The sequence below is a fragment of the Acomys minous genome (assembly GCF_964271855.1).
Source record: "Acomys minous genome assembly, chromosome: 13".
Lineage (NCBI taxonomy): Eukaryota > Metazoa > Chordata > Mammalia > Rodentia > Muridae > Acomys > Acomys minous.
The window spans coordinates 60,451,455-60,476,811 of NC_140495.1; the positions used below are offsets into that span (position 1 = coordinate 60,451,455).

Consider the following 25,357-nt stretch of genomic DNA (forward strand, 5'->3'; position numbering starts at 1 on the left):
TAAAGTCTGCACATGGTTCCCAGCTCCAACAGCCATTGCTGTGGTGTCTGCTGGTGACTTCCTCTCTCCATCACTCCTTCTGAATTGACTAATTAGGATTTGGTTGTAAGCAAGAACTAGTGCTGAGGTTGGACATGGGCCCCGAACCACCACCCCACCCCCATCCACCTGCCACTAAAATATCCCATTCCAAAGGGTGCAGTAGGCAGGGCTTGGTGTCCCTGTTTAATCACAGGACTCTCACAGCCACCCTGCAGATAACCTTACCCCCTTCTATGGAGGAGTCAGTTTTATCTGTTCCTATGTAAATATCTGGAAAGAAATCTCTGTATCAGCGGACACATAGAAAGAGACTGCTTCTGTCCTCTGATCTATTGATTAACTATGCTTGTTCAGGGATGATTGCTTCCTGCCTCACGGAAAGGAAGCCTCTGGGTAGGTGGGGAAGCTCAGCCTCACACTGAGCTGGCAGCTGCAGGAAGGAGAGGAGGAGTGGGGCCCCAGATCAAGGAGAGCCCTGGATGGAACACTCCAGGGTGCCTTTTTTGGTTTCTCATTCTGGTTTTGTAGCTCCCTCCCCTCAGTGTGCTTCCTCCCCAGCCTCTGTCTGACAAGGTCTCATTGTAGCCCAGGCTGGCCTTGAACTCACTGTCCTTTGGCTTTAGCCTCCTGCATGCTGAGACTACAGGCGTGAGGCTCCCTCCAGCTGCTTTCTCTGTCTCCCTGGCAAACAGCAGGTGAGAGTTTCACTTCTAGAGAAAGAATGAGATCACAATTCCTAGGAAAATCCTATTGGGTCAAACACCTGCTCCTGGACCCAAGCACTGTGGCTGTCAGGCAGGGAGCTACCAGGCCCTGGCTACTCCCTCAGGAAACATCTTGAAGAGAGTGGATGGGAGCACTCGGAAGTAAATCCACAGGAGAAGTCAGACTCTGGGGGGGGGGGGGAAAGAGGGGAGGGGGGAGAGGTGCATGAGGTTCTTCTGGGTCAACAGTGTGGGAATGTCCACAATTCTATGATGGCCCTCATGGGCCCTGAATCCAACTTTATTTGCCTCTTATTATGCATCTGAAAGGATGTGATTTGTAATTTGCCCTTAGCTTCTCTTTAGGAAACTAATCTCTACTATCTATCTGGTTTTTTTCTTTTGGTTTTGTTTTAGTTTTGGTTTAGTTTGGTTTGCTTTGGTTTTTTGAAACAGAGTTTTGTTTTGTTTTTTTCTTTTTTTATGTAACCCTGGCTGTCCTGGAGTTGCTTTGTAGATCAGATTGGCCTTGAACTCACAGAGATCTGCCTGCTTCTGCCTCCCAAGTGCTAAGATTACAGGTATGCCTCACCATGCCTGGCCATCTATCTGTTCTTTTACCCAGGCATGCCCCTTGCTCTCTGACCCTCTGTGTGTTTGAGTATAAAATGAGAGAAAACCCTCCCTGCAGTGTAGCCATGTAACTCCGTGAAGCCACATTACAAACAGGATGAGAAGGCAAAGAGGTTTGAAGCTGGGAACAATGGTGAAGGTCTGAGGTGGAAGGATCACAAACTCAAGGCCTCTGTTGGCTACAGAGTGATGTCAAAGAGGGCTGAGGCTGTGACTCAGCTGGTAGAGGGCTTAGCATGCACAAAGCCCCAGGTCTGATCCCCAACATCCATCCAGCACCGCATGCCTGTGATCCCAGCACAGGGCGGTGAGGGTAGGAGAATGAGAAATTCAAGGTCATCCTCAGCTACATAGAATGTTCGAGGCCAGACTGGACTGCAGGAGACCAGTCAGAAAACAACAAACCCAGAGTGAGTTCAAGGCCAGCTTAAGCAACTTACTTAGACCTTGTCTCATGATAAAAAAGGAGGAAGGAAGGAAGGAAAGAAGGAAGGAAGGAAGAAAGGAAGGAAGGAAGGGCCGTGGACCTGACATGTTTGTTTGTTTGTTTGTTTTTGAGACAGGGTTTCCCTGTGTATCCTTGGCTGTCTTGGACTGACTTTAGAGACCAGGCTGAACTCAGACTCACAGCAATGCGTCTGCCTCTGCCTCAGGAGTCCTGGGATTAAGGGCGTGTGTGACCACGCCTGTCTCAGATATTTATTGTTGAGCAGCAAACCATTCATCTAGCAAGCATGAGGCTCTAGGTTCAATTCCAAACACAAATAATCAATCATGTTAAAAGACTAAGGTTTCATGTGGGAGAGACTCCCTAGAAGGCGCTGGTTTCTGCTTCTATTATTGTCAAGAAAAATTAATAAGCAAAGGAAGAGAGGAGAGGAGACAGGAGAATGAATGTGTATCCTCAAAGAACTCCAAGCAAGTGGGCATCGTGGCGTATACCTTTAATCCCAGAACAAGGGAGGCAGAGGCCGGTAGATCTCTGTGAGTTCGAGGCCAGCCTGGTCTACAATGCAAGTCCAGAACAGCCAAGGCTACACAGAGAAACCTTGTCTCAAAAAACCAAACTAAGGGGAAAAAACAAAAAGTAAAAATAAAAAAGAACTCCAGGCAATGTGTGGCTCATCCCTGCCATCAGGTCAGCTGCGGATGGTGCATAGCCACCCATAAAACAGAGGCAGAGGCTTCAAGTGACATAATCTGAATGTCTCCCAGAATGTCTAAGGAGCTAGCTGGTCCCCAGGCTAGTCACAAGCATACTGAGAGCCAAGGTGCTGGAGACTCTGGAATTTGCAAGTATTGCACTTCTCTGTCTGTTTGCTCTTAAGCTAGTCCTAGGAGGAGAGACAGTTTCTACAGCTTGCAGAAACATCCATCCTATCCTCTGGCCCAGACATTGTATCAAGGGAGAAGGTGGCTGGGGGTCGTGGGGTCTCCATATGGACTGCAGGCCCAGGCAGCACCTCTCAGCTTCCTCCTTGGCTCCTGGTCCTCTAAAGATGGTGCCTCGTGGAGTCTGGAAGCTGGGAGGGAACCCAGCATGCCCTCTCCCTGCCTGACCCGCAGCTATGGGCAGTGCAGATAACAATCAAAGGTGGTATTTGAAAAACAGAAGTGGCACCTTCAGTGGTCATGAGTGACCCACTTATTGTAATGGCCTCCTTATTCAACACTTGTTTGTTCCAAAGCACCACAGCTTTATTTTTTATTCTATCATCCATCCATCTATCTATCTATCTATCTATCTGTCTGTCTATCTATCTATCTATCTATCTATCTATCATCTATCTATCTATCATCTATCTATCTATGTATGTATCATCTATCTCTCTATCCATCTATCTCTCTATCTATATATCTACCTGTTTATCTGGATGAACATGCCATAGCTCATATGTAGAGAGGAGAGAACAACTTGGGGAGTCAGTCCTCACCTTCTTTAATGTAGGTCGTGACTCTCTAGCTCAGGTCCTCAGTTCAAGGCCAGCCGAGGCCCAATGAGACCCTATCTCAGGAAAGAGAATCTTCTTCATCTTCTTCTTCTTCTTCTTCTTCTTCTTCTTCTTCTTCTTCTTCTTTTTCTTCCTTCTTCCTTCTTCTTCTTCCTCCTCCTCTTCTTTTTTTTTTTTTTGGATTTTTGAGACAAGAGTTCTCTGTGTAGCTCTGGCTCTTCTGGACTCACTTTGTAGACCAGGCTGACCTCGAACTCACAGAGATCTCCTTGCCTCTGCTTTCTGAGAATGCTGAGATTAAAGGCGAGTGTCTCCACTCTTGGCATGTTATTCTAGCCCTCCTAATGACATTCTATCTGTGTTGACACATGTTTGTTCCTATGCCAGAAGGCATGATTCTCAGCCAGTGAAGTAAGGGGAACTCCTTTTACTCTCAAGTCCCCCAGTTGTCCTCACCCAGGTGCAAGACCTGGATCCTGTCTTTGTGTCCCTGCCTCTAAGAGTAAGAGCAATTGGCCCAGTGGTGGTGGTGCACACCTTTAATCCCAGCACTTGGGAGGCAGAGGCAGGTGGATCTCTGTGAGTTCCAGGATAGCCTGGTCTACAAAGAGAGTCCGTGACAGTCAAGGCTACACAGAGAAACCCTGTCTTGAAAAATAAAACACACAAACAAAAAAGGAATAAGAGCAGTTGGGACAGCATCAGCACCACCATCTCCCTGCTCGGAAGTTCCCAGTCTACCAGCGTGTCTCCTTCTCCTGCTGGAAGCTCAAGGAGCTAGCATATCATTCTTAGCCCCCTGTTTTTAAAAAAGATTTATTTATTTATTATTTATACACAGTGTTTTGCCTGCAAGAGCACCTGCAGGCTAGAAGAGAGCCCCAGACCTCACTATAGGTGGTTATAAGCCACCATGTGGTTGCTGGGAATTGAACTCAGGACCTTTGGAAGAACAGCCATTGCTCTTAACCTCTGAGCCATCTCTCCAGCCCCCGCCCAGTGCCCCTTTTTTTCCTCACTTCTTCTCCTTTCACCCTGCCTCTTGCCCCTTTCTGTCCCTCTTTCCCTCTCCCCCTCCACACTATTTCTATTCTTCCTCTTCTCCCTCTTCTTCTCTTCCTCCTCCTCTCCTCATCATGTGACCCCAAGTTCCTGGGGCTTTCTAAGAAACTCCTAAGGAAGCAAAAGAATGAAGTCTAGATGGGCAGAGGTGGCACACTCCTTTAATCCCAGCACTCGGGAGGCAGAGGCAGTCGTATCTCTGTGAGTTCAAGGCCAGCCTGGTCTACAACGTGAGTCGAGGTCAGTCAAGGCTACACAGAGAAACCCTGTCTCAGAAAAAAAAATGAAGTCTAGAGTGACAGGTCTCTCATCAGCTGCTTAGACAGATCCTGGGGAAGAGCTGTCCCTCCTGTCCAGACCAGAGACACAGCCCTCCTTCAAACCCCATCCTGGAACTTAGAAGACTGAGTGAAAATAGTCATCCTAACTCAATGTCAACCATCTGCAGCCTCCCTAGAAATAACCATCTTGCTTTTTCAAGGATCCACAACTGATAGAAATGAACACGGTACAGCATCCTTCAAAAAATTCGAGTCAACGTTGAAAATACACTCATAGCTCTGTAACGTGTCAGCCCCCAACACTGGGCTAGTGGACACTTCTGTGGCCTTGAGATCAGTGGGAAGTTTGGGGAAGTGGCACAATAGAGCATTTTCCATTTGCCCATCCTGTACAATCCCGCCCCCTCCCCACCATCACCTCTCTTATCTCTTCTGTGGGAACTGTGAATGGGCTCCAAAACCTGAAGGCACAGGCTTATCTCCAAGCTGGGCCTCAAACTGGGCTCCACTTAGCATCCTAGTGACCCACCAGGAAACCTTGTGGCCACTGAGGTCAGTCAGCCTGGAACTGAGACAGCCACCCTAACTCTGTTTTGAAGCAGGGTCAAAAAGGGGAAGGGCCCTGAGGAATTCCAACCTGCAGAACTGACAGATCTAGCCTGCACAAACAGGAACTTACCCCACTGGTCCCCACCCCAAGACTGTTAAAACAACAAGGCCCCCTCTGACCCTGAACACCTCCAGCCTGAGGCATGGTTTTAGAACTACCGAATAGAATTAAAGGTCATGTGAAGCAGCCAATAGGATTGTTACAAATCTGCCTTTGAAAAAGTATAAAAACTCAGTGCTTTTGTTACTCGGGGTCACCTCTCCTTCAGGTGCAGGTGGACCCCATTATGTTGGACCAATAACCTTCCTCTTGCATTTGCAGGAACCAGCCTCTGCCTCTCATTTGGTCTCTTCATGATCATAGTCTCACAGATTTGGTGCATTGGCTGAGAATCAAAGCACCATTTGAGAAGAAAGGATCATGATGGGAGGGTTGCTTGAGCGTCTGTCAGGTACTGCGGTCTGTCTCTGTGTTGTCTTACTCTGTATAATTCTGTGTTAGCCGACGATCGGTTCTGGTTTTGGTGTGTTAGCGAATGCCTGTGAGGGTGACAGTCCCTCAGCCTGAAGTCGGGGTTCGAGTCCCCGCCAGCGTGGCTGACACAATTCCTCTCCACCCAGTGTGTGGGTGCCTTGTGTCTGGTGGGTATCCAGGCCTCCACACATTGGTTTGGTTTCTTCCTCGTCAGTGGCAGTGGCAAGCTGTTCTGGTAGTCTGTATCTTTGTGTTTGCTTGTGGACTAGGACTGATGGCTTTTATCTGAATATGGGACAGACAGAGTCTACTCCTTTGACTGTGGTTACTGACCATTGGACCGAAGTTAGAACCAGGGCACACAACACATCATTGGTGGTCAAGAAAGGGGGAAATGATCACTTTCTGTTCTTCCGAATGGCCCTCATTCGGAGTTGGCTGGCCAGCCACTGGGACCCTTGACTTGAGAACCACCATGGCCATTAGACAGGTAGTTTTGGTATTGGGTCCGAGGGCCCCCTGGCCCAGGTTCCTTACTTTGTTATCTGGAAGGAACTCATCACTGACCCATCCCCAAGGCTTCGTCCATCTCTCCCTAATCCGATCCCACAGGTTCTTGCCTTACAAGAGCAGCAGCCCAAAGAAGAAATTCAGAAACCTGCTATTCTCCAAGATCCTGAGACTACAGACTTGCTGCTTCTAGGTCCACCTCCTCCATCCCTGTAGGTCCCCAGGCCGGCCTCTCTCCCTCCTCCTCTCCCACCAGCTCCTCTTCTTCCATCACCTGCTTCTCTCGCCACTCCTCCAGAGCACCCTGAGACTAAAGCCAGTCCAGAGAAGGTCCCCACTCCTCCATGCTTTTACCCTCCACTCCCCTCACAGCCCTGGTGGACCCCTGATCATTTGCCCTCAGGACCTGCAATGGGAACCCGGAACAGACGGGCCCTGTCACCTGATTGCACGGTGACCCTTCCTCTTAGGGCCTTGGACCTCCCGGATGCAAAAGGTCACCATTTATTCAAAATTGGCCCTTCTCTTCTTCTGATTTGTACAATTGGAAGGCCCAACACCCCCGTTTTCAGACAATCCTCAGAGCCTCACTAATCTTATAGAATCTATCCTGTTTACCCAGCAGCTCTTATAGACTCTGTCACAACCGAAGAAAGGGAATGCATCCTGTGCAAGTCTCAAAAGAATATGCCGGGTACAGATGGGAAATTTGGGGAACAGCAACGAGGGCTTCCCTCTTCGCAGACCCATCTGGGACACAACCAGACTCTGTTAGCAGGCTGCAAAGGCACGGCTAGGCGACCCACCAATTTGACCAAGGTAAGGGAGGTTCCACAGGAAAAGGAAGAATCCCCCGCAGCCTTCTTAGAAAGGCTGATGGAGCTTTTAGACAGATCACCCCATATGATCCCAGTAAGGAAGAAAACAAGGCCACCGTCACGATGGCCTTTGTAGAACAGCCTAGCGGAGAGATCCGTAGGAAACTTCAGACACTGGAAGGACCACAGGACAAGACACTTAGAGAGATAGTGCAGGTTGCTGAGAAAGTCTACAATAACAGAGAGACAGGGGAAGGAAAGGAGGAGAGAAAGGAAAAAGGAAGAGATGAAAAAGAAACAAAACGAGAAAGGCACCAGGAAAGAAATCTGCAGAGGATCTTAGCTAAGAAAGGAAGGGACGCATGCCTCTGAAGAAAAAAACAGTGTGCCTACAGTAAGGAAGAGGGCCATTGGGGCCGCCATTGCCCACACCAAAGAATCACACAGTACGTTGATGACTTTCTCACTGCAGCTGAGTCTGCACGCGAGTGCCTGTGAGGAACAAGAAGGCTCCTTCGTGAATCGGGCCACCAGGGTATCGCACCTCAGCGAAGAAGGCTCAGATTTGCCAGAGAGAGGTAAAGCACCTTGGGTATTTACTCCGGGATGGATAAAGATGGCTCTCACAGGCCAGAAAAGAGACTATACTCCACATACCCCCTCCAAAGAGCCCAAAACAGATGAGAGAATTCTTGAGCACTGCCGGGTTCTGCCGCCTCTGGATACCTGGCTTTGCAGAACCAGCAGCCCGTCTCTATCCACTGACTAAATATGGTCAGCCTTTTACCTGGGGTGAACAGGAGAATAAAGCCTTTAAGACTATCAAACAGGCCTCACTGTCAGCACCTGCCTTGGGGTTGCCAGACCCCAACAAACCATTCCACTTGTTCATGACAGAAAACAAGGGCATAGCTAAGGGGGTCCTAAGCCAGAGACTGGGACCATGGAGGAGACTAGTGGCACACCTATCCAAGAGGTTGGATACAGTGGCAGCGGGGTGGCCCCCTTGCCTCCACCTGGTGGCTGCAGTCACCTTACTAGTCAAGGATGCAGACAAGCTGACTCTGGGTCAAAATCTAACTGTGTCAGCCACCCCATGCCTTGGAGAATGTCATCTGTCAGCCTCTGGACAGAAGGTTGACAAATGCTCAGATGACTCACTACTAGACCCTTTTGCTAAATGCAGACAGGATCACCTTCATACCAGTGGGCCTCAACCCAGCCACCCTGCTCCCAGACCCTGAGAGGACATCCCAGAGCACAATTGCCAGTAGGTATTGGCTGAGGCCCATGGATGCCACAAGGACTTGACTGACCAGCCCTTGTCAGAAGCTGAGGCTACCTGGTACACACATGGCACTAGCTTCCTCTTGGATGGACAACAGTGAGCGGGGACATGATGTGATCTGGGCTAAAAGTCTGACACTTGGAACCTCGGCACAAAAACCTGAGCTTATAGCCCTTACCAAGACCCTGGAACTAGGGAAGGTAAATGGATCAACATCTGCACTGACAGCAGCTACGCATTTGCAACCGTCCACATCCATGGAGCCATCTACCAACAGATGGGAAGGAAATCAAAAACAAACAGGAGATTCTAAATCTGCCCCAAGCCCTACACCTACCTAAAGAGGTAAGCGTTATACACTGCCCATCAAAAGTCTAACTCTCCAATAGCACAGGGGATTGATATGGCCGACTGGGTAGCCAAGGAAATGGCCACACAAACAGAAGCCCTTATCCTAAGCCAAGAACAAAACAAGGACTTTGACCCTCCCTGGGACTGGTCTAAGGGATGGCCTCCCCTAATCTGTGCAGAAGAGGATGAAGCACAAATTACTGGGTATGCCTCCAACTATTATTTGCCTAAAGAAGGACACTGGAAAACTTTAAAGGGAGAAACTATTCTTCCCCAAGAACAAGCGACTGATTGGATAGGACAGGTGCATAACTGGACTCGTTTAGGCCAGAAGAAACTAACTGAAGCAGTAAAAGGATTACAGATGTTCGTCCCAGACCTGAGGACCATTGTAAATGAGGTAACCAGAAGCAGTGTATATTGCCAACAGGGAATAGGCTGTAAGGGCTATAGACAGTAGGGAAAACGTCCCAGAGGGGACCGTCCCAGAGTACACTAGGAAGTAGACTTCACTGAGATCAAACTTGGTAAATATGGCTCTAAGTACTTGCTAGTCTTTGTAGATACTTTCTCAGGCTGGGTCGAGGCCTTTCCTACAAAACAGGCAACAGCCACCATGGTGACCAAGAAGATTTTGGAAGAGATCTTCCCGTGGCTCGGCACCTAAGTTAATAGGGTCTGATAATGGACCTGCCTCTGTGTCTCAGGTAAGTCAGGGACTGGATTCCACCTTGTGGACTAATTGAGACCTACATTGCACATACCATCCCCAAAGTTCAGGATGAATAGAACCATTAAAGAGACCTTAACTAAATTGACCTTAGAGACGGGTGCAGATTGGCTGGTGCTCCTTCCTTTGGTCCTGTCCCGTGTTTGGAACACCCCTTTTGGCCTCATTCCCTTTGAAATCATATATGGGTCCCCCACACCATATGTGGCCACAGGGCTCAACTTGGACCTCTCCAAACATCATGACAAGGACATAATGTCTGGGCTTCTGGCCCTACAGACTGTGCAAAAGGAGATCTGGTCCCAACTCTCTGCCCTCTATGCTCCAGGGACTCCCAACATCCCTCATCAGTTCCAGATAGGAGACACAGTCCTCGTCAGGAGGCAGTGGGCCACCTCCCTGGAACCCCGCTGGAGGGACCTTACACAGTCTTACAGACTACTCCCACTGCCGTGAGAGTTGATGGGATCACCACCTGGGTCCACATGAAACCTGCTCCAGCAGCCAGGGATCCACAGTGGGATGTTCAAAAGACAGACAACCATTTGGAGCTCAAGGTGTGCCACTGCCACCCTCCCCACCTCCAAGTAAAAGTGAAGATCTTGCTGATGTTTGTGCTACTAACCGCTCTTCTAATTGTTTGTAGAACTGCACCAATGTCACACCTTCCATCCAGGCTTACCTGGATGGTCATGTCAGCCACTGCGGACACTGTCTGGTAACATCCCCTATATACCTGGTGGCCTACCTTGTTCCCCAGACCTATGCGAACTAGGCGTGGGACAAGACCCTTGGGATGTACATGCTACCTTTGTTGCTCACCCTTCGGCCTTGCATTGTAAACCATTTAGTAGCTTTTATTAGGGAACACATTAATACTGTTCAGATTATGGTGCTTAGATATACCGCCTTAGATGCCTTGGACTCTCATACACCTCTGATTGCTATACAGCCTGTTTAATGATTGAAACAGCTACCCAAAGAGAGTAGGGAGTGACAGATCCAACTTAACTCCTTTTTGAAGCAGGGTCAAAAAGCAGACAGCCCTGAGGAATTCCACCCTGCAGAACTGACAGATCTAGCCTGCACGAACAGGAACTTACCTCACTTGCTACCACCCCAAGACAGTTAAAACAGCAAGGTCCGCTCTGACCCTGAATACCTCCAGGCTGAGGCATAGTTTTACAACACCCCAATAGAATTAAAGGTCATGTGAAGTAGCCAATAGGATTGTTACAAGTCTGCGTTTGAAAAAGTATAAAAACTCACTACTTTTGTCACTCTGGGTCGCCTCTCCCTCAGGTGCAGGTGGACCCCTTTGGGTCAGACAAAAAAAAATCCTCTTGCATTTTCATTGAACAAGCCTCTGCCTCTTATTCGGTCCCTTCCCCAAATAGACTTTCCTGATCAGAGTCTCGCCTTGATTCCCACCTCCCCGAGTGGGAATCAGTTCCCCGACACCCATTAATCTGACAAGTGCCAACTTTACTAAGCTCCCCCACCCCACACGCCATGCACACAAATGACCCCACAGGCTGGTCAGTATGGAGAACTATTTATTATTACACAAAGTGCAGGGTCCAGAGAAGGAAAGCTGGAAGCAGAGAGGAAGGGCAGAGGTGGAAGGCTGAGAGGAAGAAGGGCATGTGGGTGTCTAGATGGCAAGCCTAGACGGCGGTGGCAAAGCCGACTCTGTTGTTGCCCATGTCAAAGATGGCGTAGTAAGACCTGAGGAAGACATCTCCAAGGATCCAGAAGGGCTGGCCATTCTCAGTCAGAGGGGTGGTCTCAAGGCCGACCATGCAGTAGCTGCCCTCCTGTCCAACAGAAAGACAACAGTCACACACTTGCTCAGGTGTGGACTTAACTTTGGCCTTGAATGACACAAAGACTGTCCAAAGGGCTCTTGAGGCAGCTGACCGTTCTTAGCAAGGACCACAGGGGCTTGAGGGGAAAAGGGGGTGGTTTCTCCAATAGCTGACTTCAAGTTGCAGTGGTTCTAAGGGGTGGAGGCCTTCTTCCTTCACAGACCACCCGCCCCCCTGCTCCAGGCCTGCACCGGGTGAGCCTGGTCATTAGGCCTTGAGGACAGACCACCTTTGATTCAAACCTTAGCATAGCTTTTCTAGACTGACAGCTCTGCCCAGAGGAACTAGGCCTTACCTGGATGATGTAGGCAGAGGGTGACAGAGGGAACTGGACACCGTTGAGGACAAAGCTGAAGGTAGGCAGGCTGCTGACACTGTCACAGTTCACATAATACTGCAAAGAGGAACAGGGCCCAGGCTGATATATCTTATTCAGAAGAGTGCCCACCACAGCTGCCGCCTCAGCGTTCTACACCCTAGGCCCGTGCCCACTGTCTGTTGTGGACCAGGGCCGGGTGTGGGGGGGCACAGCTGGCCTGCAAACTCTTAGCATTCAGCAGCATTGGCCTGGATGGGGAGGAATCGAAGACACCTGAGGAGCCCACTACGCTAAAGTGTTGCTCCTGATGGACTGTCCATTCAGAGAGATTGAATTGCTGCCCTCCCTCAGCAAGTGACCTGTAACATACAGATCTGTAGAACATGGAGCCCTTTGTCGGTGTCATACACACATCCATCCCCGGAATCAGTGAGATGGACTCCTTAGCAAACCTTCTGCAGGGCTTAGGACCAAGCAGGCCAGGAGAGCATGGGGAAGTAAAGGGGGTGTGGCACACAGAGCTGTCCCTTGTCACTCATTTATGTGACCCCTTCGGGTTATTTGATTCTAATCCTAAAGCCCAGACAGTGTTTGATTCATATTTCAAGATGACTTCAGCTCAGAGGAAAGTCTCGCCCTGCCACACTCCCTCAGCTCCAGCCTTTAGGTCTCCACTGTACCAGGGTCACTACCACCCTCCCTGCCCCCACCAGTGCCTTCAGAAGCTAAAATCCTGGAGGCCAAGGACTCAGCTATCTTTGTGTTCCCAAAGAGAAACTGCAAATCACACACACACACACACACACACACACACACACACACACACACTCACACACACACACACACCGTGTAGGACGGCCTCCGCCAGACTCACCTCTCCATATTCTCCCTCCTGGGCTCCGATGGCCTGCAGCAGCTCACTCAGGTACTGGGAAGGCATGGTGAGCAGAGAGGTGCCAGTGTCTACAATGCCCTGACAGCCCTGGGAACACCAGCCAGAGGCCTGCTCACCAATAAAGAACCTGAATGGTAAAACAGACAGCGGCCTCAGCTCCCACCTACCTGTCCCAGGGAGTCAGAGGGTCTTCCTAACGGGGCGCCACAGGTGGATGCATGCAGAGACAAGTTGTTCTTGAGGAAAGTGAGGGGACCCCCATGTCACACCACCTTAGAGTCTATGCAAAGCCACCTGAGTGGCCTAGACACAGCAAAAGCCAGAGCCACTGGTGGTTGTAAGGAGTTTGAAAACACATGCTCTGAGTCTAACCTGTGGAGTTAGACTGCGGGGCCCTCAATCCTGAGACTGTATGTGCTGCCCATCTCTGTGGCCCCAACCCCGCTTCTCCAAATTTAGCTGGGTTTTGATGCTCCTGGATGGCTTGGGTCGCTGTGACTTTGGGAGAGGGCTTATACTAGAGACTCTCTCCCTCCCTCCCCCACCAGCGGGTGTCTGCATTGGCCAATAGTTTCTAGGGTTGTCTTGAGGTACAAGGACACACTCCCCAAGGCCCCACCACAGACTCACTCTTCGATGCTAATCTGCCAGTACAGCTCCTGAGTGACAGGAACCCAGGTGATCTCCCCAGTGTAGAGGTTCTCATCCACACCTCCAAACACGATCTGTCCTCCATTAGACCCCTGCTGGCTACAGAAGACACAAGGCAAGGGAAGGCCTGAGCAGCCAAAGAATTCCTGTGGTGAAACAGCTGCTTCCTTCTTCTCACACTGAGGTTCCCTCAGACTGGTGCTCCGTGGGGACAGTCAGTGTTCCCTTCAGATTGGAGCTTCCTGAAGATGGGCTGTTTCCCTCAGATGGGCTGTCTGTCTGGGCCTCTCAGAAGCCTCAGTGCTTCAGACTCTGGAGTGAAGATGGCCCACAGAGCCCCAGCCCTCCCTGGAGGGACTGATGCTTTGTGAACCCCACCAGCTATTGTGTTGTCTTCTGCTTTTTACCTCATGCCGCCTGACAGAACTCATCACACAAGCTGGCTTGTTAACTTTTCTTATTGAAGCAGACAAGTGGGGCTTTGGGCAGCGGCAGCAGGAGGAAAGTCTTTCACATTGTCCTGGTAGCCCTCCCCAGCAAACAGCAGAGAGTGCAGGGATAGACTGAGGTGACAAGGAGAGGGATTAGAAAGAGGCAAATGTAAGTCAGAAGGGTTGGTGGCAACAAAGGTGCCTATGTCAGATCCAATCCCTCAAACCTGGGCACTCCCTAGAAGGAAGCTAACTCAGAAGAAAATAAGAGACACATGGGGCCCAGTCAGGGCCTGCTCTGGTCTGCTAGAGGGATAACAACAGGTCACAAGTCAATCCTGACCCAAGCCCCAAAGACTCCAGGACCAGCTGGAACAACAGATCAAAGGAGACGAAACAGGAGACTGCTGTACAGGAGAGATGTGCAGGAGAAAAATCCAGGCCAGTGAGGGCCCTCAGTGGGGCAGGCACAGGAGTCGGACTCAGGAAGTGCTGGGGGGAAAGCCAGACTCCCAGACTTGAGCCTGAAACAGGAGGCTTGTCACAGTCAAAGAGCACAAAGGACAATATGATGGCAGGATGGCCCAGTAAGTGAAAGTGCTCCTGCCCGAGCTTGACAAATTGGGTTCCATCTTTGGGACCCACGTGGGCCCAAAAGGAGGGAACCAACTCCTGCAAGTTGTCCTCTGACCTCTACAAGCTCACTGTGGCCAGGGCCCCAACCCCTGCTCTAATACAAACAAATAACTGTTGAAAAAAAAGGGGGGAGCAGACAGGAAACAGATCTAGGGTGGGGTGTGTAAAATCCAGGAACTGGAGAGGGAGGCTCTGCAGGAACAGGTGGGGCTGAAGCCTCCAACCTTCAACCTATCACAACTCAGTTGGGTAGTGGAAGGGCTGAGGGTTTGTAAGTGGTTGCTTACCTGCCAAGGTAGACACCAAAGAGTGGCTGGGAGAGGGCACCCTCGTTCAGCAAGCCCTGCAGGGCGGTGGTGGCGCCCCCTTCAGACAGCCCAGGGTAGGCCAGGCCCATGATGCCATCAAATTTTGCATAGACAAAATTGGTACCTGGCTCATTCTCACTCAGGCCAAACTCCTGGTTGGGGACCTGAATGCCTTGGACCTGGAGAGGAGGTTAAAGAGAGGGATGGTGACTGGGCCTCCCTGCTCCTCCAGAGCCCCTCACTCCTGTTCATGTCTCCTCACTTCAGCACCCCTCACAGGGGCCATCTTCAAGTGTCAGGACAGACCCTGCACTGTCCCTGCTCCTGCCCTGTCCCTCCCTCCTCTGAAGATCTATGTCCCTGATGAAAATGGCCACAACCAACGGCTTCCTCATGGCTTCCTCAGCTCCTGACACTGAATGGCCATGAGTAAGAGTCAGCACTGTGGATGGACGAGGTCCTGTGCAGACATCCGTCCTATGAGTAACGTTTCCATCATGTATCAGGGGCTCCCCACATCTTCCTGCCATCCCCAGCCCCCAACTAGGAGTAGGGACCCTCTCTCACCGTCATAGTGTCATAGCCAAAGAAGCCAGTCAGGCTGCCGGTACCATACTGCAGGGAGAAGGTCTGCCCTTCCGTGTAGTAAGTGGAGGACTCACTGGGGTTGTAGCGGGCATGTGTGGCTGCAATGGCAGGTGGACCGATGAGTGGAGGACTTCCTGCTGTGGAGCCCAGAGCCTGCCATCCCTCCCAGCCTGTGCTTAACCCCAGCATCCCCTACTCAAGACTTCAAGGGGTGGCCAGCAGTGACTCACCCATGAAGAGCCCTAGCACAGACTTAGGACCAGAGATAATAGGACCCCAAGGCTCTGGCAGGGACTAAAACTGTATCACAGAGGTAACTTCCATCTCCCCGTGCAAACTACTGCAGGAGGAGACCACATCCAGGATTGCTCCCACCCATCCTTTAAACACCCTTGATGCAAACATGATGCGGAGATTACCCGCAACTAAAGGACTGCCTTGTCCTGCTGACCAGGATGGGTGGGATGGAACAAAACGGAGTGGGGGAAGTGAGCTGCCAGAGATGGAGGAATATATTTTTTAGCAAGAAAGGCAAAGGAGCCACCCAGCTGCAGGGCCAGCCTCATTGGCAAGGCTTGGATTCAACATGGGACCTCATGTGAGTGGGGAACTGCACCCTCCCCTCCTGGAGTGAGTTCCCCAGCATCCCTAAGGAGATGTCTGCCCCTTCTGCTACCCATCCAGCACTCACTGCAGGCCTCGCTCTGGCAGTAGACAGAAGACACCCACAGGTTGGAGGAGCCAGTGTCAAAAAGGACCAGGAAGTTCTGGGGTGGAGTCCCGATGCTGATCTCGCCATAGTAGGAAGCCTGATGGGGCAGAGGGGATGAGGGGGATGTGACAGGGGAGACATTAGCTCTGAGAGATCCAAGGGCTCAGCTATAACAAAGGTAAGCAGGAAAGAACCCAGCTTGTGCCTTTCAGACCACACCAAAACTAGCCACCCAAGTCTTCCCTCATAAACTGCCCCATGGGAGGCAGAGGCAGGCAGATCTCCATGAGTACAAGGCCAGCTTCTTCTACAGAGCAAGATCCAGGACAGCGAGAGCTATTACACAAAGAAACCCAGTCTTCAAAAACCGAAATTTAAAAATAAAATTTAAAAATCTGCCCCAAGTCTAGGGATGCTCAGTCTATCCCTGGCCAGTCATAATGTTCTTTGTGGGCTCACAAGCAAGGACAGTAAGAACTCCCCTCAGACTCTTTAAACAGTTGCCCACAACAGATTAGAAGAAGAGGGTACACCTCAAGGCACTGAGGCAAGGAGATTTCAGCTTTGGTAGCAGATTCAGAGACTCTCGGGGCGGTGATGGTGGGGTTTAAAGGGTGGCTCACAACCATCTATAAGAAATCTGGTGCTTTCTTCTGGCATGCAGGCAGAGCACTGTATACATGATAATAAATGAATAAATATTTTTTTAAACACTTACGTCCATGTAGGCCATGGGCTCATAGAGCACACTGAAGTCACCAAAGCTGCCCAAGCGGTACTTCCTGCCGATGTCGTGCTTGTGGGTCTTCAGAAAATCTTTAAGCACCCCCTTCTCCTTCATGGTCTCACGGACAGTCTTCATTTTCTTCAGGGGGACCCTGAGGAAGGCTGCGTGTCAGGCCAGTGCCCTGGGTCCTTCCTCCCAGACCGCGCCCCCCTCTCGTGTCCGTTTGTCCGTCCATCTGTCTGTCTGTCTCTCTTTCTCAGTCTCTGTCTCTCTGTATTTCTCTGTCTCTGTCTCTGTCCTTCTGTCTCTCTGTCTCTGTCACTGTGTCTCTCTGTGTCTCTGTCTGTATGTCTCTGTCCTTCTGTCTCTCTGTCTTTGTCACTGTATCTCTCTGTGTTTCTGTGTCTCTGTCTCTCTCTGTGTCTCTGTCTCCAGTCTCTGTCTGTCTGTCTGTCTGTCTGTCTGTCTGTCTGTCTGTCTCTGTCTCTGTCTCTCTCTGTTTCTGTCTGTATGTCTCTGTCCTTCTGTCTCTCTGTCTCTGTCACTGTGTCTCTGTGTCTCTGTCTCTGTGTGTCTGTGTGTCTGTTTGTCTGTCTGACTGTCTCTCTCTCTGTCTCTCTCTCTCTCTCTCTCGGTCTCTCTCTCTCTCTCCCTCTCTCTCTCTTCTGGCTCCATCTGTGTGCCTCAATCGCTCTACCACTCTTTCCCACAATGTCCAATGTTTGTATCTCTCTTCCCTCTCATCTTTTTGTTTTGATTTCTTTCTAGCTCTTTCTCTCTTTGTCTTTTTCTTCCCTTTCCTCCTGCTTCAAACTCCTCCTAAGTACTTGCTCCAGGATTTAGGAATTAATCAGCTTCAACCACATCCACCCTCACGCCCCACGAAGTACCCGCCCATGGAAGCACCCCCACATGGAAGCACCCCTGCTGCCCAGGCCCCCTGCTCTAATAAACCCTGCAACTCCCTCCCAAGAAGGGGAGAGCGCCTTGGAGAATTGTCCTTGTTAGAATCAGTGTGTTTATGTCTTTGTACCTCAGGCTGGCCTCAAACTTAGTACATATCAAAGAGTGGCTTTTACCTTCTGATCCTTCTGCCTCTTCCTCCCAAGAATAGGCCACTGCACCCCATTTCTAGAGTGCTAGGGTCAAAGCCAGAGCGCCACACATGCTTGGCAGGTATCGCCCAACTGAGCCACATTCTAGCCCACAGTGCTACATTTTTTAAAAGGTGCCAGAGAAAACAGGTTCACCCCAAAGTATCCTTTGCTATGGTGGTCCATGACACTGAGCACCTGCCTATGTCACAGAGCATGGAGTAAGTGGAACCCTGCTGATCAGCCCTACTTTTCAGTAACATCACCATCCAGAGGAGTCACTGTGCTTCTCCGGACATTGGGAAATTGGCTTGGGAGCTGCAGGGTTAGCACTTTGCAGTCATGGTTTCTGCCAGTATCACCATAAGCACGGCTGTCACTGCTCAGAGGCACCTGCTTGCTCTGCAGCCTAGAATTCCTTTCTCTTTTACTTCGTTCTCCATCTTGCCCCTTATTCTCTTAGAACTCTCTGTTCCAGCTTTTCTGTGCTAAACCTCTTGACAAGAGTCACCCCAGTCGTCTCTACTGAGTTTGCACAATAGAAGTTTCTGGGAGGAGCTGACTTTTCACCCAAGAAACCACCAGGCAGCAGGCTGAGAAAAATGGCTCAACATGGAAAGGTGCTGTTGCCAAGCCTGACGACCTGAGTTTAGCTCATAGGATCCATATGGTAAAAGGATGCACTTTGTCCTCTGACCTGCACATGTGGTCAGTGGCACGGGTACACTCACACTGGCCCTCATGTACACAAAATAAACTTTAAAGCAATAAAAAGATTGAGTCATAATTTAAAAAGATGAGGTACCAGTGTCTACAGATACTGAAGTCCATGGGCATTACCTATAATGTATGCAAATCCTCCCACTACCTCAAATTATCTCCAGATTACTATTAACAGCTACTAAGGGGCTGAAGACATGGCTCTGTGGATAAGAGCACTGTGTCCTTTTTCAGAAGAGCGAGGTTCAATCCTCAGCACCCACAGTCAGTTGTGGTTCCAGTCCCAGGGGATCTGACACCTCCCTAGCACCATGCTCTCTGTGCCTATAGTGGTCTCCAGTCTCACCTGAGCAAAGATGCCTCCAAGATGGGGAGGCAGAGCAAGGCTACCACCATCCACTTCATGATGACGATTCGCAGCTGGTCTCACAGGAAAACCCGCTTCGAGGTCGACGGTTGCAGTGGACTGAAGACCTGGGCACTACTCCTTCCTGTTATATACCCAGGAGCTGGCCCAGCCCCTGACTCCCAGCCCTGGGTAAGCATGACCCCTGCCCTGGACCCCAAAGCCAAGGTGTTCCTTGGACTCTGCGTATCAATAGTTTCTGTGATTTTTTCTTTCTGGAGCATGACCGTGACACTTTTCATCTTATTGACTTTTTAATTCAATCAGACAAGGCCGGGGGTAAAGTGATAAGAGCAAACAAAGTGGCCGCACCGTGGATTGGCCAAGATTACAATGCCCCTGGGAATCAGAGGCAAGATGTAGGGTGTGAGGGCTTGAATGAGGGACCTGGGACCTGACAGCTGCGCCCTCAAGCTTGGCACTAATGAAATTTGGAAGCAAATAAGCCGGGCATGGTGGCGCATGCCTTTAATCACAGCACTCAGGAGGCAAAGGCAGGTGGATCGATGTGAGTTCCAAGCCAGCCTGGTGTACAAAGCAAGTCCAGGTCAGCCAAGGCTACACAGAAAAACCCTGTCTCAAAAAACCAAAAAAAGAAAGAAAAACAAAGAAAGAAAGAAAGAAAGAAAGAAAGAAAATTTAAATCAGATAATTCTTTGCTCTGGGCACTATTCTTGGTTACTGTGGGGAGCTAGTGGTACCCCGATCCTCCCACTAACAGGCAAGAGCAGCCCCCCAGTTGTAGCCACCAAAATGTCTCCAGGCATTCGTGGCTTCCCTTGGAGACAAGTCCTTGAGGACTGCTGTTGTATCTGCAAGCGACATACTTGAAGATCTGACTTCAGTCCTCCTTCCCAGTGCCGCCTTATACATCTGGGAGCAGGGGTTCAGGGTGTTTGCAGGATGAGGAGCCAGGGACCAGCCTGGTGGCTATGGTCACAGTGGCAACAGCGGCCATGTGTGCGATGTGAACAATGAGACGGTGCTGGTGGCTTAAGTAAGAACGGATTGGTGGCTTGGGAAGATTTTGGAGAGAAATGGTGTAAACTCAGCAGGGCTCATTCGTAGGACAGTGTCACACCAGCCCTGCCATACGAACAAGGACGGATGCCCAGAGTAGGATGTGAGCAGAGGAACCACACATGTGCCTTGCTGTTTTTCCCGTTGTCCCTTCTCCTTCCCTGTTGCTACTCAGAAGCTTTATTTGGCTGGGGAGCTGGGGGTTGAACCTAAGCTTCCTATGTGCCATTCTACTGTACATAGAGATATACCCTGCCCATTTCATCACTATGTTCATGTGGTCTATGTTTATGTTTACATGTGTGTTTGTGTGTGCACATGCATTTATCTATGCAGGCACATGTGGAGGCCAGAGGCTCATATCAGAATGTCTTCTTCAATGGCTTATCTGCTTTTTTTTTTTTTTAATTTTCAAATAATTTCTAATGTATTTCCTCTGTGTGTGTGTGAGTGGGGAGCGAGAGGCAGGTGTTCACGAGTCACAGCTGCGGGAGCTCTTTTCCTCTCCTTCCACCATGTGGGGCCTGGGAATAGAACTCAGATTCTCAGCTTTGGTGACAAGCTCCTTTCCCAGACCTCCTCTGGCCCTGGTCTGTCCCCTGCCCAATATCTAAAAAGCTCCATTTTTATGTGTCAGGATCTTCAAGACCTGAAGACACATGACAAGTCACCAAGGCCATCTTCCTCCTGCAGTAAAGTAGTGGGTACTGACCCATTGGTCACTGGTCATGCTTTGCTCCACACGCTGCATCTCTGACAGTGCTGCCTGACAGGCACTGGGCCTCCAGCAGTCTCTGATGGTCACCAGATGTTTCCTGGGTTGGTTTTTGTTTGTTTGTTTTTTTGAAAATTACACTTATTTATGTATGGATGTATTGTGTGTGCATTTGTATACATGGGTGCTTGTGTGCTGTGGCATATATGTAGAGATCAGATGAGAACTTGCTAGGGTCAGTTTTCTCCGTTCATCATGTGGGTCCCAGAGATTGAACATAGGTCATCAGGCTTTGTGACAAGTACTTTTACTCACTGAGCCATCTTACTGCTCCACACGGCCCCTCATGCCCACCCCTGGACCCGCCCCCTCCTGCTCTGGCCAGTGCATCTCATCTCTGAACCTCCCAGTGTGCGGAAGCTGAGTGTTCACATCCTCATACCTGTCAGAGGCCCCAGAAATCACGAACAACTGATGGAGCCCACCAGGCTGTTTGCAATGGGCCTTAGCTACTCCTCACACCGCAGTATCCCAGTGGTCCAGATTCCACCAAGCTCATCTTCCTTTTTATGTTTGTTTGTTTGTTTGGGTTTTTTGTTTGTTTCTTTGTTTTGTGAGACAGGTTTCTCTGTGTAGTCTTGGCTGTCCTATACTCACTTTTTAGGTCAGGCTGGCCTTGAACTCACAGAGATCTGCCTGCTTCTGCCTCCCAAGTGCTGGGATTAAAGGCGTGCGCCACCCCACCGGGCCAAATTCATCTTCTTTTCCTAGCCTACACATCCTTGTTGCTCCAGGCTCAGCAGTCCTGCTGCTTCCTCACTTTGCAATCCACCTGAAAGCTACCTCCCCCATCAGGACCCAGACAAAGGCCACAGAGTCCTCCCTCTGTTCCCCACCGACTCTGAAACAACTATGGAAAATGCATTTTCTTTTCCTGATGTTATTTATTTCTATCCCAATGACTTTACCCAAATTCAACAGCCTCTAGCCCACAGAAGGGTCTCTTCCTGCACACAACCTCTTAAACAGTCAAAGATGAGGGCACTGCAAAGTCACACAGGGAGCTGCCAGTGTTTCTAGAACTTGGCCATGTGCATTAGATGGTTGTGAGGCCAGGAATTGTACAGTACGTCTTCATTCCAACAGCTGGGAGGCAGAGGCAAGGGGATCTCTGAGCTCAGAGAGCCTGGTCTGCTTAGTGAGTTGTAGGACAGTTCCAGAGGTACATAGTGAGACTCTGCATGGGTGGGGGTTCGAAGGGGTGGGGAGGAAGGAGCAAATGTCACTAATCAATCAAGTTAACCTAATCAATTATTTTAGTCTTTTGCACAGTCCTCAGACAGGCCCTTAGACATTCTTTTTTGTTTTGTTTTTTTGAGACAGGGTTTCTTCGTGTAGCTTTGGCTGTTCTGGACTTCTTTTGTAGACCAGGCTGGCCTTGAACTCATAGAAGTCTGCCTGCCACTGCCTCCCAAGTACTGGGATTAAAGGCCTGCACCACCACCCATGACAGGGCCTTAGACTTTATTTTACAGCCCTTCCCAATCCAGCACTAAGCAACAATCCCCAGTCCGTGTATATGTGTGTGTGTGTGTGTGTGTGTGTGTGTGTGTGTGTGTGTGTGTGTGCGCTCATCTGTTCAATCATGTGTAGAGGCCAGAGGTTGATGTCAGGTGCATTTCCTCAATCTGTTCTCCACCTTAATTTTCTAAGGTTTATTTTTATTTATGTACATGCTTTATGCACATGTGAGTGAACAGCATATATGTATGAGTGCCATTGGAGGCCAAGAATTGGGTATTGTGTCCCCTGGAAAGGGAGTTTTGGTGGCTGTGAGACATCCAAAATAAGTACGGGGACCTAACCTTGGGTCCTCCGGAAAGAACAGCAAGTCCTCCTTACAGATGTGTCACCTCTCCAGCCCGTTTGCCTTATTTTTTTGAGATAGATCCTATGACTGAGCCTAAAGCTCATCTATACTGTGTGGCCAGCAGAGCCTTGGCCTCCTTCTCTCTCAGCCACCACCCCAGGAGTCACAGATGTGTCCCTCCATGCCTGGCATTTATGTGGGTTCTATACAAAGTATATATATATATCACTTTTTATAGAAATTAGTTGGGCCTGGAGTTTCACTCAGTGATAGCATGCTTGCCTAATGCCCTTGGGATACTGGGTTCAAGGACCAACATCAGCAAACAAGGAGGGGGGGATCGAAAAAAAAAAATCAGGGTGGCTTCTTCAAAGTATGAGTGCTTACACCTTTCAAATTACCCAGCAGCCCTTGTTGTACACAAGCCACACTGCCTGTGCCAAGGCAACTTCTGTTCTCTTCTTATCATGTCTGATTGCCACAGAAACACGTTTCCATGCATTAAGATAGGCTGGGGGCTTATCGGCTCGGCAGGCTGCATGCTGCTGTATCTTTTTGGTAGCTGGGAGTACTAGGCCCAATCCATTTGGGTTCTGTCCAGTTTCCTATTGCTATCAATAGCTCAGCTCCCACACCAGAATGCATCCAAAGGCATGGAAGTAGTGAGGTCTCCGCCATCAGTGGCATGCACGCAGAGGCTAAAGGACCCTTTCTGAGGCATTCTGATGGAAGGGTTTCCTGTTCTGGGTTTGAAGTTGGGTCAGGATCTGAATTTTTCCTGTGTACTGGAATGTCTGTGCTTAACCCCAGGGTTTTCTGAACCTTGTGTGGGGCAGTTCACAGCGTGATGTTTTTGTTAGAGGGTCTGGTATGTGGTTGGATTTTTACTTTTCTCCTTAAGTGCTGTGGGAGGTTGTTTTTGTTTTTTATCATTTTTACTATTGTTTGAGGACAGCGGGGTGCAAGGGCTTGTTATGTTGCCCCAAACAGCCTTGAGCTTGTACACAGTCCTCGTAACGGTCAGGAGGACAAGTTTGAGATGTTTTTTCGGGTGTTACTTTTGATTTGGGGGTTGGTTTTTTTTTTTTTTTCATTTGTTGTTGTTGTTATTTTAAGACAAGCTCACACCATGTCACCTCAGCTAGCCTAGACCTCACAATGTAGATCAGGCTGGACTGGAATTTACAGAGATCCTCCTGCCTCAGCCTCCCCGAGTGCTGACATCACCGGGGTGTCCCACCATGCCCAGCTTTGTGCTCATGATTTTAACATCTGCGCATGGATCCCAGCTCCAACAGCCATCACTGTGGTGTCTGCTGGCAGGGCTTGGTGTCCCTGTTTAATCACAGGACTCTCACAGCCACCCTGCAGATAACCTCACCCCCTTCTATGGAGGAGTCAGTTTTATCTGTTCCTATGTAAATATCTGGAAAGAAATCTCTGTATCAGCGGACACATAGAAAGAGACTGCTTCTGTCCTCTGATCTGTTGATTAACTATGCTTGTTCAGGGATGATTGCTTCCTGCCTCAGGGAAAGGGAGCCTCTGGGTAGGTGGGGAAGCTCAGCCTCACACTGAGCTGGCAGCTGCAGGAAGGAGAGGAGGGGTGGGGCCCCAGATCAAGGAGAGCCCTGGATGGAACACCCCAGGGTGCCTTTTTTGGTTTCTCATTCTGGTTTTGTAGCTCCCTCCCCTCACTGTGCTTCCTCCCCAGCCTCTGTCTGACAAGGTCTCATTGTAGCCCAGGCTGGCCTTGAACTCACTGTCCTTTGGCTTTAGCCTCCTGCATGCTGAGACTACAGACGTGAGGCTCCAGCTGCTTTCTCTGTCTCCCTAGCAAACAGCAGGTGAGAGTTTCACTTCTAGAGAAAGAATGAGATCACAATTCCTAGGAAAATCCTACTGGGTCAAACACCTGCTCCTGGACCCAAGCACTGTGGCTGTCAGGCAGGGAGCTACCAGGCCCTGGCTACTCCCTCAGAAAACATCTTGAAGAGAGTGGATGGGAGCACTCGGAAGTAAATCCACAGGAGAAGTCAGACTCCGGGAGGTGCGGGAGGTGCTTCTGGGTCAACAGTGTCTGAAGTGTCCACATTTCTGTGGTGGCCCTCATGGGCCCTGCATCCAACTTCATTTGCCTCTTTTCATGCGTCTGAAAGGATGTGATTCATAATTTACCCTTAGCTTCTCTTTAGGAAACTAATCTCTACTATCCATCTGCTTTCTTGTTTTTGGTTTGGTTTGGTTTAGTTTTTCCAATCAGGGTTTTTCTGTGTAGCCTTGGCTGTCCTGGAGTTGCTTTGTAGAGCACTCTGGCCTCAAACTCACAGAGATCTGCCTGCTTCTGCCTCCCTAGTGCTGAGATCACAGGCATGCCTCACCATGCCTGGCCATCTATCTGTCCTTTTACCCAGACATGCCCCTTGCTGTCTGAGCCTGTGTGTGCTCAAATACAAAATGAGAAAAAACCCTCCCTGCAGTGTAGCCACGTAACTCCGTGAAGCCACATTACAAACAGGATGAGAAGGCAAAGAGATTTGAAGCTGGGCGCAGTGGTGAAGGTCTGAGGTGGAAGGATCACAAACTCAAGGCCTCTGTTGGCCCCAGAGTGATGTCAAAGAGGGCTCAGGCTGTGACTCAGCTGGTAGAGGGCTTAGCATGCACAGAGCCCCAGGTCTGATCCCCAACATCCATCCAGCACCACATGCCTGTGATCTCAGCACAGGACGGTGAGGGTAGAAGATTGAGAAATACAAGGTCATCCTCAGCTACATAGAATGTTCGAGGCCAGACTGGACTGCAGGAGACCAGTCAGAAAACAACAAACCCAGAGTGAGCTCAAGGCCAGCTTAAGCAACTTACTTAGACCTTTTGTCAAGATTTAAAAAAAGAAAGAAGGAAGGAAGGAAGGAAGAGAAAAAGAAAGAAAAAGTTGGGGCTGG

The 25,357-nt window shown here is 49.8% G+C and overlaps 1 protein-coding gene across 1 annotated transcript; it reads right to left on the reverse strand.

Moving 5' to 3' along the window:
• Positions 1-11,122: 11,122 nt before the first annotated feature.
• On the reverse strand, positions 11,123-18,809 carry LOC311580568 (gastricsin-like; the record flags this gene model as incomplete). The annotated part of the gene is made up of 9 exons (XM_084752215.1): positions 11,123-11,272; positions 11,619-11,717; positions 12,517-12,664; positions 13,168-13,287; positions 14,543-14,742; positions 15,131-15,249; positions 15,843-15,960; positions 16,582-16,741; positions 18,751-18,809. The coding sequence occupies 9 exons, from the start codon at positions 18,807-18,809 to the stop codon at positions 11,123-11,125; spliced, it is 1,173 nt and encodes a 390-aa protein (XP_084608341.1).
• Positions 18,810-25,357: the final 6,548 nt, after the last annotated feature.